General features: G+C 26.2%; 1 protein-coding gene across 1 annotated transcript in view; it reads left to right on the top strand.

Moving 5' to 3' along the window:
- The window catches only part of LOC114127044 (uncharacterized), a 42740-nt gene extending 29695 nt beyond the window's left edge, over positions 1-13045 (top strand). Inside the window, exon 4 of the mRNA XM_027991140.2 lies at positions 10806-13045. Coding sequence (XP_027846941.1) covers positions 10806-10958 — 153 coding nt within the window. The 3' untranslated portion in view covers positions 10959-13045. The remainder of the gene's footprint in view (positions 1-10805) is intronic.
- Positions 13046-16860: the final 3815 nt, after the last annotated feature.

The following is a 16860-nucleotide window of genomic DNA, read 5'->3' as shown; positions in this document are numbered from 1 at the left end:
AAATATTATATTGTTACTTAATTTGAATAAATAAATTGTATATTATATAGATCAATTATTGATCAAATTATAATTTAAATGTATTAAACACTGGTTTCAATAGACAGTAGTCACTATTTTCCCTAAACTCTTACAGCCCATATCTGATTTGCATATTATAATACATATAAAAATATAAAATAGTACTTAAATAATAATAAACTTATGGGTACGTGTGTGTTAATTTCCAATCAGAAATCAAATATCAATTAAAATGTTGTCCAATAATTAATAATGTTGTATCTATAAAAATACACACGTATTTTCAAAGTTATTATAAATCCAATTCGTTAAATTATAATATATAATTATGACAGATATGTGTAAATGTAAGATTTTTATGGCCAAAAATAAAAATCAAGTATACTTCAAAAACAAAAAAAATCACCGAAAAAATACTAAAAACATTTAAATAAGTAGGTAATAAAAATTATTAATATGAAATTAATAACATTATACAATAAATTGTAATATCATATGAAACTCGAATTAAAAAATGAAAACCATCACTACTATCATTATTATATTATTAGTATTACAATTATAGTATTATTATTGAATAAAACAAAAATAATAATAATAATAATAAAATCTTCGGAATTATAATCTAATAAAAATATTCATAGTTCAAAAATAAAAATGTAGCTTTTTGGATATAAATATTGTAACTACCTAATGACTAATGAGAAATAATAATAATAATAATGTAATTAATGTAAATTTTTTAATTTTAATTTTAATTTTTAGTTTAAATTCAGCTTAACATTTTAGTTTATCTACATTTTATTGTAATGTAATTTTGGCGAGAATCTTAATTCAACTCTTCATTAATTATTGCATTAAAGTGGTATAAAAAATTAAAGACGAACGTGCGTTATTAAGACACATTTAAATATTTAATGAAGATATCTTTCGAATGCAAATTAACATTTTGGTTATTAGATAATGCTTTTACGTTATGCAAGTAGAGTATAATATATATAAACATTCATACATTTTTTTTATTAATAACATTTATTATGAAAAAAACATTTACTAATAATTAACATAAATAAGTAAATAATTTTATTAGTTTATTAAAAATTATACAACATAACATACCTTTCACCTACATAGTTTTTATAGATAGATTCGAAAAATTGTTTCATATTTTCTTTACGTACCTATGTATTAGCTTATGTTTAAATAATCACACAATAATGTAACATTATTTTTCTTTAGATCTTGGATGTAGAAAGTATAAAATATACAATCAAGGACTTTAAATAAATGTTTGGCTAAATTTAGTTTAAATTAAAAGAAAAACTTAAACAATGGGTATACTAAATCATCCTTAGACTAGCTGGGTTTAATAACCTATGTTTCAATACAATGATCTGATTGCTAAGAAAGCAGAGACACAAACCTTTTGTTGTATCTCAGATTTATTTACACCTGTTATTTTCCGGCTTTGACACAAATTAGATAAATTGCAAACTCTTGTCCATTTTACACGTCGTGTGTTGTTGCTGTTTTTTTTTTTTTATTATTAGATAAACTAGGGAACCGTAGCGACCAGTAGCAAAGAAAAATAAATCTGTCAATTGACAGCGTCTACACAGGAGGTTCTTGTGTTTGTATATGTGTATAGCGTACCCGGGCAAAAGGTCCGCTTAGTAATTAAGTTTTAATCCCTTTGGTCCTCTGCAAACAGAAATGGATGAAGAAAAAAAGGACCGGTGGGGGCGCATATAGTTTCCAATTTTCTAAAGTATTACTCAAACGGAGCAATGCTATACAAAGTGGCCACGTGCTCTGAATATTTCGTGTACATATATTTAGAGAGGGGAATCGTGCCACGATTAAATCTAGTTTATGGATATATTATATGACGCTAGGTAATTGTTGTATCGACCTACAAATAAGGGAGATTGTGTTAATGGGAGATGGTTAAACTCCTTTAATGCTTGTTTAATGACCTCGTTGCTATTTTTTATTGTTATAATGATTATGATTATTATTATTATAGGTATTAATTTCATTGTTATTTGTATTTATTGTTATTATTTTTTTCAAATGGAAAATTTGAGGTGATGAGTTGTAACTTATGAACCAACGCTCTTAAGTATGTAATCAGCGAATAGTTTCGTTTCTCTTGCAGCACTTTCATGGAAAATGTACGTGATAAACCACAAAGAAATAACGCTTAAACGAACTTGCAACAAGTTGCAAACGATTTTTTCATTCCTCTTAAGTCTTAATTACAACGGTATCGTTATTTTTAAGTAGTTTCGCACATAATACGGAAAGCGAGTAAAACTTTCTTTTAATATCCTATTTATGAACTTTTGGTTATTTATTTATAATCATATTATTATAAGTTCGATATAGCTAAGATCCGTATAAAGCGTATTTTACAAATAAAAATCTACATTATTCTAACATATAGAGATGAACATATACTACTATAAAGGTAATTTTTATGATTTGATAACCATCAGCAGGTGGTCCCAAAACGATTAAATGCTCCAAAATGGGTTTATCGATTAATAAACGTTAAATGTGTTTTTGATTATATCTTCGTTCAAACAATTCACTTCCATACGAGTCCCCAGAGTTTGAATTGTTTATAAACCAATCCGTGACGTTAAAATTATATAGTTTATTTATAAAATATACAAAATACAAATCACTGTTTTTATTTAAATAATTGTCTATTAACTATTAATATTATAATGAATTTATTTTTATGATTTTAAGGAGATTATTGAATAGTTAATCGATTGAATTAAAATATTTTTAATGTAGATTTAAATTTACAGTTTAACATTCTTTTTATTATTTTTAGATTATTTTATTAATATACATTTTCCTTAGTTGTCTTTATTTATAGAATATACTTCAGTAAAATTAATTCAATTAATAAAATAATTTAATAATTTTCATGTTAGTACCATATTATTGATTATAATAATATATAGTTTTTAAAATGTCTAATAAAAAATTTAAAAAGTTATGCACAACAATAATGTTATTTTTAAATTATAAATATTAAACATTAGGTATTATATAGTTTTAGTTTTTTCATTACTTATTATAATTCGGAGTACAGATGGTCTGATAAATCAATGTATTTTTTGTTATGGGTTATAAGTTATAACCCTGTAATTACTTATACAACGTCGTAACGTTGGATGTTAACAATTTTTTTTTTTTTAGAATAATAAATATAACAAAAATTATTATTAATTTCATTGAATCAAATGTGCTTCAATAAATCTATAAATAAATTTTCTATGATGAAACTATAATTGAAAATAGTGAATTTTATCCCAACCGAAAACAAATATAATTTGAATAATTTACCAACTATTTCAATATTGGGCAAAAAAAAAAAATAAATATTATTTTGCACTTTACGTTACGTTGAAAAAACAATCGAACCCTTATTTTTCTTTAGTACGACATTGTCATTGTGCTGGCTTATTCAAATCTGTCGATTGCATTTATAGGAGATTTCAAGTATTTGTACAGTACTGAGTTACTGTCATTCAATGCAAATTCTTGATTAATTATGCAAGCTGGTAAAATGTTAATGAAATCGTTCTGACTATTGATTGTGTAGCAATATATTTTGTTTCGCTTAAACTTAAAACTAAAAAAAAACCTTTTTAAAAATAGAAAAGTTCTACTTTTTGCGTGTACAGTGTACAATGCATATATTTGACATTAATCTTTTTTCGATATTTGTAATTTCATATTTTTATGAAAATATCGTTTGTCATTAATAAAGTGAAAAACTTCAAACTTTTTTCAAAAATATGATGTAATTAGTAATTTTTCAAACCAAGTTTTTACATTTTTTTCTTTCGAAAAATAGAGAATTATTAATATAAAGTTTGTCTTCTGATAAAATAATCATCCTGTATGATACAGCGATTAGCGTAGTATACGTACGTATACATATAATTCGTACATGTATACGTATAATGCTGAATATCAAACTTGGTACTTTGGTAGACTTGGTCTATCTCATTTAACCTCGTTCATATGAGGAAAATAGAGTAATGAAATAACGATTGGTCTTACTTTTGTTTTCCCCTATTCAAAGTCCTATTAAAAGTGGACGGGTTAGAGAAAGTTTTGGGATGCGGGATGAGCGTGCTCGACAACTTTTAGGAATTAGTCTGATGAAAATAGAAGAAAACCAGGATTTTTGTTTCTCTTTTTCTTTACTCCATTTTGTTTGGACACATCTGAAACATTTATCATTGTTAGATAAGCTCCGCTAACTTGTTATTCAGGCCTAAAAAAAAAAAAAATCAAAATAATTATACAGCTAAAATCCAAATGGCTTCATACACGGAAAACAAAAAAAAATATTTATTTAGGTTTTATAGAATGTATTACTTATATGTACTTATTATTTAATTATTTTTTTGAAATCTAAATTTCAATTATATCTATTTAGAGCATACAAAGCTGAATTAAATAAGAAACAGAAACAATAGTCAAATAGAGAATAATATTTTATATAACATCATAATGACTTATTAAAAGTTATCGGCAATCATGTAGTTATGTGGTCGAGTATTTCAAACAAAAAGGCAATCTTGTAAAAAAAAAAAAGAACTCGTGCTTTGCTGAAGTTTTGAGTGTACCTAATAATTATGAGGTCAGTGTACTAGATAAATATATTATTTTATGCAGAATCACATTTCATAAAATTGGGTTACAGAAATGTTAAAACATTTGTTAAAAAAAAAAACTTAATTGTACATTGAAATAAATTAATAATTTTATCAATAACCAGTTGCATGTTCCTGTTTATTCGCTGTTCTATGTTAAATATTTACACAGAAGTTATTGATATAGTACAGGATAGAGAGCCTATATAATATTATATTATATTTATTATATAGGCTCTTTAGTACAGGATATTAAATATTTCTTATCCTCAAATTACTAACTAATTCCAATTTTCTAGTAAAATATATCTTCAATATTAAAATTTATCTGGTCCAATAACCGTCGTACAAAATCAAGCAAAATAAACACACTTAAATTCATAATTTTGTATAGTTAATAAAATAATAAAATGTATAGGTAAATCTAAAAATTTACATTAGGTATGATGTTTTTAGACTTAATTTTACATGACACGAGATGGGTAAAAAAATAATTAAGGTATAAATCATAAATTTATTGCATCATATTTTCATGGTTTTTTCTTTTTTTTTATTGACCTAGTAGCAGAGAACTTATGTGGGAAGAAGAAAAAGAACGTGGTTTTGACAAAAGACAAATATATTTAAAAAATCGGTATTTTTTTTTGACGTTTAAAATGGTTTTTTTTAAAGTTAACTATTTAATTATATATTATTAATAAATTGTCTTAAAATGTATTATGATATTCTCTATATTGTTTTTATTTAATAACTTAGATACTGACACTTTATTAAAACATCTATAATATAATACTAAATACTAAATACCTACACTATTTGTGTACAACTCCTAAACCACTCAGAGCTATACAATTTTCTTACAGATGTTTTTGCATCATTATTTTTACTTGACACTTGTTTTCTGTATAAATTAAAACTAAATATTACAAGAAAAAAAAAATCAAAAATGTAGTTTGGTGTTTGTCGTCTGGTGGTTATCATTTTTTTCTTTAAATCTACAGTTAAAAAACGAGTATATCACTCGATCTGTTGAATTTGTTAATTTAAGCAAATATACCACTCACTAAAATACGTAATAATGCATTAGCCTGCTAAACGATAGATGCACATTATAATAACGTTTATAATATTGTATACTAACTTAAAACCACTTAAGTACTTATATAATTATACGGTGCTGATTTAAACGTAATCGAACGTTGACAGCGACAATCTTCGCCTATTGTAGAATACTAATTTGAACACGTATAGCTTTATTTTATACATACGAGTATGTAGCTGCGGGATTACCGATATCAGCTTCCCTGAAATGTCATAGCGCACTTTGGCCACCTATCTACTGATTCGAGCTGTAATAAGTTGATACCGATTCAACCAGAAAATCTTGGGAGTGGCGTACTTCAAACTTTCTTCTAAGAGAGATTTAAAACCATATAAACTTGTCAGATTTTGTATAGTGTTATTAGGGGGGGGGGGGTTGCCATCGCTCTTACACGAACAATTATTAACATTATCTAGACTTTTATGTGATTTCTTCTTCTACTCATGTCTTTGGTAAGAAAGCTATAATTTGAAAAATGTGGTTTCAACATTTTGTTTGATATTTCTTTTTCAATGTACAATAACAGTTTTTGTTTTTATTATACACAATATCATAGATATTATAATATAATGTCTACTGTATTAGTTAATAACATTATATAATATTTTATTATTCTATATTCTAATGTATTTCTAACCATTTAGCATAAACTCTTTTTTTTTTTTACTCAGAAAGTTTTAATAAGATTTTCCCGAACTTTACACCGCATTGAACGTTTCATTGCTGGGTAATGCGTCCAGTTATAAGTGGCTTTATCGCATCATATGGTCTTACAGCAAGTTGCTGCGGTCTATTGAGGGATAACTTACTGTAAACAGAAATACTACATGATTGATTTTATGTTATTATAATACATCACGCAACTATACCCGCCAGGAAACACGTTCTCGACCCTCATATTTTCCAATAGTTTGCACTTCGGTGCATAAATACATAATAGTATTATTGTGTTCACCGAGAATTCGTACACAAAATCGTCAAAATCCTTACGTCGCATTTATGAAGCTCTTATAAGATTGTTGATAGCTCGTGTTGTCTGTAAAAAGAAAACTCTGTCAATAATGTTTTATTATCAATTTATTGCGTAAAACATTTATTTTTGATTGTTATTCACCTTAAGATTTCAAAATTCAATTTCTTAGTCAAACGTTAAATTCAAAATCAATATTTTTCAATATATAAATAAATCTGAATTTACTGTAAAATTAATTATCATGTAGATATTTTTCATCCTATTATATTAAAATCAAATTACAGTCACTTATGCGAGTAGTTATGATTATTAAATTGTCGTCAAATGAGTGATAACTGATAACTAATTAGTGACACATATGCCAAGTCAACCAGCATGTATCATTGTAAAAGTTTATATCGATATGCCTAATTGAAATGTGTACACTCGATACAATATAAAAAAAAAATCACTTCATTGTACTTTAAGAATTTTGAATTTTATTTATAAAGTTATAGGCAATTTAAGTTAATATTCACAGGTCCTAATAGACTATAGCTTATGAAACCCAATTGATTAAAAATAAAATATTATCATAATATTATAGAAATGTATATAATATTATAATATCGAATCTGTATAAGATATTCTGAGTTATGAATATTATGATTTATTATCTAAAACTACATATGCATGTCATACGTTAAATCATCTTCACATTAATCAAATTCACGAATATATTAAACTTTTTTTTAAATCACTAAGTCAATCTATCTCTATTTTAAAATTATTTTAATGAAATTCCCTTAGACTCTTCAATCTTCATATTGTGAAATTTGTTGATATACTTGATAGAAAACAGCATTTCTGGTTCAATACATTTAAATGAAAAATATCTTGAATTCAAGAAGGATAATAAAATGAAAAGTAATTCAATCTTTTTAACGTTGGTATTCAATATTAAAAAAAAGGCTATATATCGGCTTGATTTATATTATTACAAATAAGTAAAAGCTAATCCTTTTTTTTTACCACCATTATTTATAATAGCTTTATCTTTACAATCTGACTGAATTGTTACATTAATTATACTGAGTCAATATTCAAAACATAAATGTTAATAATTGAAAATAAGATTTTGAAACGTATGTAAAAAAAAAAATCATGTCAATATTTCAATTCTGTAAGGTTTCCTTATTACTATCCACACAATCATACAATCACCATACAATCATATAAGTGCAAAATGTATCAAATAATTGTTATTTGTCTATAACTTTATGTGAAACGCTAATTGACAAAACACATTTATATGTAGGTAATCCATTCGATACTATATATTATAACGTTATAAACATATTATATTGTACTTTGAAGTGTGTTTATACAAATAGGTTTCGGTTCTAAATTAATTTTACTAACGCACGTCGTTTGCAATAAAAACAGAAAATGTCACCGAAAGCATGGACCACGTGCGTATCTATATAATAACAAACTGTATGTATGTATAGGTAGTTGAAAATGACTGTAACGTGATATTTATACGGTTTGCGGGCTTCTAAAGTTTCGAAAGGGATAATAAGAAGAACGTACGCATTCAAAGGATAACGCCGTATCGTTTGTCATAATAATATAATACCGCCGTTATTTTAATTTGTCAAATGGATTTTGCGTGATTGTAGTTTTATACATAATGCACTGTAAGTACTTATACGATCTATCATTATTATAGACTCGAGACGGTGATTATTGTGAAATAAAACTGTTGAATCGGTGAAAAAAAACAACAACAATAATAGTAATAATCACACGTTAAACGAAAGACGCATACGTCTCGGGATTAGGATCACCGTACGGAGAGCAAATACAACCGTCCCAGAGGAAACGAAATTTAAAAACATCGACTATAATATATTGTATACGCTACATAAGTAATGGTGTATTCTCGGGGCGGCGGACGGGGTTGCGGAACAACCGAGTGCATATTTGTTTCGTTTTTACGTGCTCGTGTGACTCACAGTTGTACATAATATGTGTATAGGATACATACAGGGAAGAGTGAGTGGGGCAAAGTTTTAGCGGAAAACTTTATTTTCCGGCATTTCTACGAAATATTATTATTATTATTAAAGTTTCTACCGCACACACATGTATGCGACTCGCACTCACGAGCGCGTCTGTGTGTGTGTGTGTGTGTAGAGAGTGCGGTGGTGGCGATGGGGAAATGTGTACCAAAAGCCTGCTTAATAGAAGATTTTCCGCGTGACGAGATGTATAACATAACAACCAACAATATGTTTCTCTGTGGCTGCGACTACGACGACGACGACGACGATTATGAATATGTTATGCCAGCCGCAATAAATCAATCTTAATTATTATGTTTCAAGACTTTTTGAGTCGGCAATTTCGAGTGTACATTATATTATTATAAAGGCACACGGTATATAGAGAACGGCTCTATGCTTGTTTTCTAATTAACCGGAGCCTTTGCCTCTCATCCGCACACGGCGCTTACTCCGCGGACACGTATAATTGGTCAATGTGCAACGCGCGCGGATAGAATGCCGTCCGTTATATTATTATAACATAACCTGCGCGCGTATTACGTGTCGCCTTTGTTCAGGAACAAAGGATTACTTGTAAAAATAAGTGCGTTTAATACATACACATATATATATATAATATATTATGAGGTCCCCTGTCTGCCGCCCCAATGGCGAGCCTTTTGATATATTGCACATATAACGCGAGTAAACCGGCAAACGAGAAATTACTTAAGTATTCTTTATTCGCTTAATTTTTTTTCTTCGCCGTCGTTATTTCTCGACGTCTTTTTTGCTGAGGTAGGCATTTTCTGTAGTTACGCCGAACAAATGACGTATTTCACGAATGAGTTCATATTATTATTATTATTATTATACACAACGAAAAATCATTATGGAAAATGCCAGGGAATTTAATTATTATTTAAATAACAGAAAACGTATTGCACGTGCCACGTAAGTGTGTGTTGCTTAATTACATCTTAGTTAAATACTTATAACTGTTATATTGAAATATCCAACAATAGTTCCCGTGTCTCTGTCGCAACAAAACTACATTTTTTAAATGGATTTAATTAAAAATTAAAAAAATCTATATTCTACATCGTTAAAATTATATTTTATTGTAATAAGAGCAGCATTGTATTGGTATGATGTAATTTTAATCTTATAAAAATTCAATTTACGGTCCTTGAAATTTTTCTTTAAAAAATACCTTTTCAATTCATTAATAAAATATAAGCAATATTGCAACAAGTGCACACGTATGGTGATAGAGTGTTAATGCATAAGAAATACATTATCATTGATCTCTTGTATTCACCAAAATATGATTTAGATGTCCAATTTTAAATTTAGTTTCTATTTGACGATAAGTAACAAATAGGTTTTAATACTTTTTCAGACATAAAATCATTTAATATTTTATTTGATGGATAATAATTAATTTTTTAAATATTTTTCTCTCGAATCCGATGTTCCGAAAAAGAGGATAACGAATTGAAATTAAATTTAGGGAATTATGCTACTCCAATCTTTATAAATTCAGTCACTATAACATAGAGGGTTGATATTTTTATAATTTAATATAAAAAAAAAAATTTAATTGGTATCTTACTCCTGTCAACTATAAAAAAACTTCTATATACACACATGAACAAATATTAAATCATATTGTTGCAGTGAAACCAACAATATTTATCTGTCTAGTCATACTCGTGACTATAAATTATAATATCATTAACATTATTATTATTACCGTGTATCAAGCCCAAACTAATCATTTTAATTAGACAATATTATGTATTGTTTGTATGCATGTGATTTTGATTTCAATATAAATGCATAATATTGCTAAGTAAAAAAAAAAAAAAATCATAGTATAATGGCTATTGATTATTTAACCAATAACTATATTATATATTGAAATAATACAATTATAAATATGTTGAAAATCTATATTTTAAAATGTTAACAGTAACATTATTTTTGTTTCTCAGTTATGCCTTACGTCCGATGTAAGCACAGCGGACTTCAACATGGGCTACAGTATTACCGGTTCGTTGGAGTGTGGATCAACAAAAAATAACAGTTTCCAGACAACGCATTTCGCCGTAATTCGAAGAAGAGATTTTGATATAAATCGACCTTAACAATAAAAAGTAACTCAAAAAAGGAAATACAATGATTATTCCGACCAATAGATGCAAATCTGAGACTATTCGCTGATTCATGTGTATTCAATCCTAAATAATTACAAAGATAATAATACATTAATGGTATACAATAGGCATAAAAAACATAACTAAGAGGTATTTGTGTTCATATTTTCGAAACACGCCTACGTTAAAGTTTTTGTAGCAAAATACATGATTTTCGTCATTATAATACATAATATATAGATATTGGTATGACAATATTTTTTGTAGTTAAAGTCAGAATTCAAATTCACTGCCAATTTTTAATTTTTTTTTTTTTTACTGTAACATCTTGTAAATATGATATTTATTAAAATCAGTACGATCAAGTAAATACGTAGGTTGTTTTTAACATAATCACTAAGAATAGACTTGCACAATTGTGTTTCCCGGTGCACATTAATTACAAGAATATAAATTTGATTAGGTACTCAGCCGAGATGATTTGAAACTATTTAATACTTAAAATACTTCATATTTGGTTGTTGAATGTAATGGATAAATTAAACAATTTTGTAGGTATTATGCATTACAGTTAGATGTGAATGTACGTCGATTTAAGTTTTACCATGGAAACGAGCATAAGTAGTTAAAAATATTAAATCGTAATAAATGCTATCTCGGCTTATTTCAGAATTAGTGTTTTTCTAATTTTATTAATACAAATAAAATAGTTATTAAATAATATTATTTTGAATAGTTTAAATCAAAACAATAATTAAATAATATTTGATAAATATATGTTTTTTTTTAAAATACGTACCAAATCAAACAATTTTGTAATAAGTTGTATGATAATTGATAACATTTATTTGTTTTTAAATATTGTTCTTCAAAAATTAAAACCATAATATGGTTTAAAAAGCCTGTGAAATGTAAAGTTATTCTATGTTAATTTATACGTATTGATAGCTGTAATATAAGTGCATAAAAATTACGTATTTTAAGAGTAGTATATGTGTAAGTACCTACTTCTATAATTTTAAGTATAATATAATTATTATTATTTCTAAGTAGAAAATTTAATTTTAAATTTTTTTTGTTACTTTAAAAAAAAAAATCAAAATGTATTAATTTATTCTAAAAAGTAAAAATAATGGCTTTTATGTTGTACACATTTTAAACACAGATTCGTCACCCTATAGATCCATTTCCAATGGACATGGTAAATAACATTAAAGCAGGGTGAAGTTTCAGGGAAAAGTTTTAAAAAAATGCAGAACATAAAACTTTCTATTTCAGATTTTCAGTTAAAGTTTTAAGAATTCGCATGAGCTATAATGTAAATTTCTAGCATTTTATATACTTTTCATTGCAAGTCCAACAATAATCCGTACGTGAGTTGGTTTTATCACTCAAACGTGATTCAGATATATCTGATCAGATGTGTATGCGCTCAAATATCTTGAATTTCTTAAAATTTAACAAGTAATTATTTTAATGTTACATCCGTTTTGTACAACCAATATTATATTGTTAGCATCAACATTGTAATAATAAGTAATTAATAACTATAGTATAAGAGTTATAAGTCAGAAACAATGAGTTCATTATAAAAAAATGATTTTAAATTAAAAATACTATTTATTATTCATGATTAATTTGTTTTTTTTTTAAATATAGTTATAATAATATACATTAATCGGTGTTTTACGGCCATAAAATCAGATAACCCGTCCATAAACATTTTGATGTCACTATCCAATAAACATCTAACTATACGTTTAAGATATTATTTTAAATGTTCTGATATTTTTTAAATATTTTGCCTACTGCTTTAGTTAAATCTTTGTGTCCTAAAAATTAGACTTGTATACACACTATCATAAAGTATTTTGGTATAAAATTATGAAATTGAATAGAACTGTATATTATAATTAATTAATGTATAAGATTGTAAAATATGCTTTCATAGAACTGTTTATTTATGACTTAAGATTAGGCATAAAAATATATGTATTTATTGTGTATTTGCTTTAATTATAACACATTTGTGATATTGAAAACAACGTAAATAAATGTTTATCAATTTGCTATATTCATATTTTCCTTTTCTTTTCTATTATGATTAAAACCTCATACACCATTTACTTCCTTTGGACTACTTCCTTAAACTCCGAACATAATATATAAAACAAATATTCACCATTTATAAACTACCTTGCTATAATTGTAATTAGACACATGAAATTTAAATTAAATTTAATAATTAGGTACCTAAAAAGAAAAAAATACATTGAAATGTAATTTATTTTTTAATGCTCATTCATTATAATTACATTAGGTTTTATTTTATTATATAATATACGTATATATACATAACTATAAATAGTTTATAATAATATTCAAAGTGTTTGTTAATAAGTGAGTGAAGTTAAAAATGATATAACATTTTAACATTTTTTAAATAATACACGTCTTGTGTATGATATTATTCTATATTGCATCATCACAGTTTGAAATTTCAAATTGAATAACATTTTTAATATAGTCTTACATAAAATAAACATAAACTTGTAGTGGATTTTTTTTTTTTTTTTTTAGTATTTTGAGGTTTCAAAAACAAAAGTTATACAAATAAACAGGTTAAATATCTATTAAAAATGTCGAACATTTGTTGAATATTTTTAGAACTACCGAATCATTTTTCAAATTCAATAATTTATCATTGCTTTCAGAAATAAAGAAATAACCTGTCTCAGTAGCTAACTTAACTTTAAACATATATTATATAATGGTTGAAGTTGAACCAACTTTATAAGTAAAAAAAATGACTAAGTATCAATGTCCAATAGTTATTAGCATGATAACTGCAGATCAGATATTTATGTCTAGATATTTTGTTTTATAAGTAACTTTCTATGAACTTTTTATAAAAATATAAAGAAAAATTCACTCTTAATATTTACCTATATTTCGTCTAAAAATTAATAATATTAATTTAGCTATTGCACATAATAAACAATTTTAATGTATGAATTAACATTTAACATTAATATTGTTCATTATTCTTTTGGGAAAATGATATTTTCAAGATTACATAAACTTTACTCGCCAAATATATTATAAATCTATTAATGCACACTATTTTGGTGTTTAAAATAGATACTTGTTTATCAGACTTATTAACCTACTTAAATAGAGCAAACATTTAAATATATACGAGTACCTTATTATAAAAATAAGATAATTATTATAATAACGGGCGAATTGTATAAGATGCGAAATTCAATATGTGTATTATATGTAGCAAAACGTCTTTTGTTGTGCATCGACGAATTTTTGGCGGCGATCCATTTAACAACATAATAATTTAATCCAACATCTGGCCGTCCGTATTGACACTTGTAAAAGGAACACAGCACGTGTACCTTGGTATATACGAGTATTCTAAACATGCTACCTCGGTACGCACGCCTATATTTTATTACAAACGGACGGTTTACACCTATTTACACGGAAATTTAGTGAATAGAGGTGGCTACAAAAAAAAAAAAAAGTGCACATTTCCTAACCTGCCGTGTCAGTTGTGGCCGTTGTGGGTAGTGAAAAATATATTGTACGATCTACATTAGGTACTGTAGTGTAGTTGTGGTAGATACCAATCACGTACACACAAAGGTGTTTCGCATAAAACATCGTTAACTCGTTCCTTCAAAACGAATGCATATTATATATTTTTTATTTTGTTTAGCATGACTTATAAAATACGACTCAAACCGTTTCGCAGTCACGTACTTGCTACCTATATCTACGCACACATAACAATAATTCACATAATTATTAATACGTGTTTGTGCGGTACGCTGTTGCTACGCGGGGTTGGCGTTGAATTATGCAACACACATTGATACAGGAAATTAGTATTGAATACAAAATGTGCGGTTTCTGGTTTGCTGCCCGAAAATTGGCAACTGTCATACATGTATAATATTATAATATATACAATGTACATGACGTACAATTTGAAAAAATGATGATTTTGCGTGACAGCATAATTTAATATATTATATTATATGGATGGATGGATGGGTTTGGGCACATAAGTATATTATAAACAAGCCACACCATAATTATTACATTGTCGTATAATATTGAATTCAAATAACTATAATATAGACTATATTATTCATGAGGCATTCTCACCCCCGTTCTCTTCTGATCATCAACTTATTAAGTTATGACTTTTAGAATTTTTATGTAGTGTAAATAGGTATTTAAAGAATAAATTTTCAAACACGTATTTAAATTCTTCACACCGTATAAGGAGTATATTATATTATAGTTCAATAAAGAATCATATTATATATTACTGTGACTGGTTAAGTATTTCTTTTTTAAATTATTTATGTAAACGCAGTATAAAATAAATTCGAACATATTATATTGAACTTAATTCTCTAAGGATAATGTCCACTATAATAAGTTTAAATATAAAAGGAGTATGGTGATTTGTAACTGGTGGCGAGAAATTTCTGGGTAATTTATATTAGAGGTAAGTTGAGTTATAAGGGAATTGTATGTTATGAGTCTGTAATTTAAATGAAATTTTTAGTAATTATTGCCTTGTACCTTTTTGGGTGATAATTAGCCAATTTAATTGATTTACTCATTACATTTTAAATGATCAAGTGTGTTATTCAAAACATACCATAGCATAAAACGAAAAATTATGATTTAAAAGACTTATACATAATACATAGCCCCAAATTAGTCAAAACATGGATTTGTATAGTGATTTCTGTTTTTTGGAATATCATTTTCGATTTAATGATTAAATACGTCGAATTAAGTAAATGGTCTGTCGAGTAAAATACTAAGATGTTTAATTTTCGAAGATATTTGTACTGGTCTTAAAACATGAGTGGGGGAAATATTTTGAGTGAATTGATGTATTGGATATAATTTTAACTATGTTCATTTATCAATAAACATAAATTAAATGTTTATAAGGTAGAAAAATTTTTTTATGATCACTTCGGTCACATTTGATCTGCAAAATTGACACAAGAGTATTTGTTTTATGTTAAATTGGTCAGGAGAAATGTTTTAGAGTACCTAATTATTCAAAATTAATGAAATTTTATTATTAAACACAATGAAGGTATATTACTAGTATTTAGTTATAATTGTAAAAACAATATAAATCGAATAAACAGTAATACAAAATTCAATTATAATGGTTTTACATACAGATTGACCATTATTACATATTATACTTATTATTGATGCACAACAGGTACGATTCGGTTTAAAGTATAGTCAATTTCCGTTAACAATTAAATTCAATTATTCAATAAATAAGTGTTCATGATTACACGTATATAAATTATGCAATATATGTAATTTCAATATAAATAATAAATTGACTTTTTATCCATATAAATTGGTAAATTCCAATTCACGACATTGTTTTTCTATTAACCCGTGTTATTTCAATTACATTTATCGAATAAAACATTTTGTATTAGTGTATAATATAATATTAATAAATAGTTATATATATATATATATTTAATACATAAATAAATTAAATAAGGCTGATACTTGTTTCGGAAATAGAATATACCATGTGATGAGGAGTATGTAGTCATCAAAATTGTATCAAAAGAAACTACAACTAAACTTTATGTCTACAGTCTATCTACTCCTAAATGTTATGTCCATGCAATTTATGCAACAACGAAAGACGGTGAATTAAAACTCCTAATATTTAAAAGGAAGATATCTATTTCATACAGAATCCCGAGTAAAAAAGTAGTAAGAGAAAAAAAATAAGATATCGTATGAATTTTCAATAGACCAAACATATATTGTAATATGTCTGATAGTTTAAAATGTTTAAATACTGGAGTGA

Source organism: Aphis gossypii, chromosome 2 (genome assembly GCF_020184175.1).
Source record: "Aphis gossypii isolate Hap1 chromosome 2, ASM2018417v2, whole genome shotgun sequence".
Lineage (NCBI taxonomy): Eukaryota > Metazoa > Arthropoda > Insecta > Hemiptera > Aphididae > Aphis > Aphis gossypii.
This window is presented reverse-complemented; position numbering and strand designations above follow the sequence as displayed.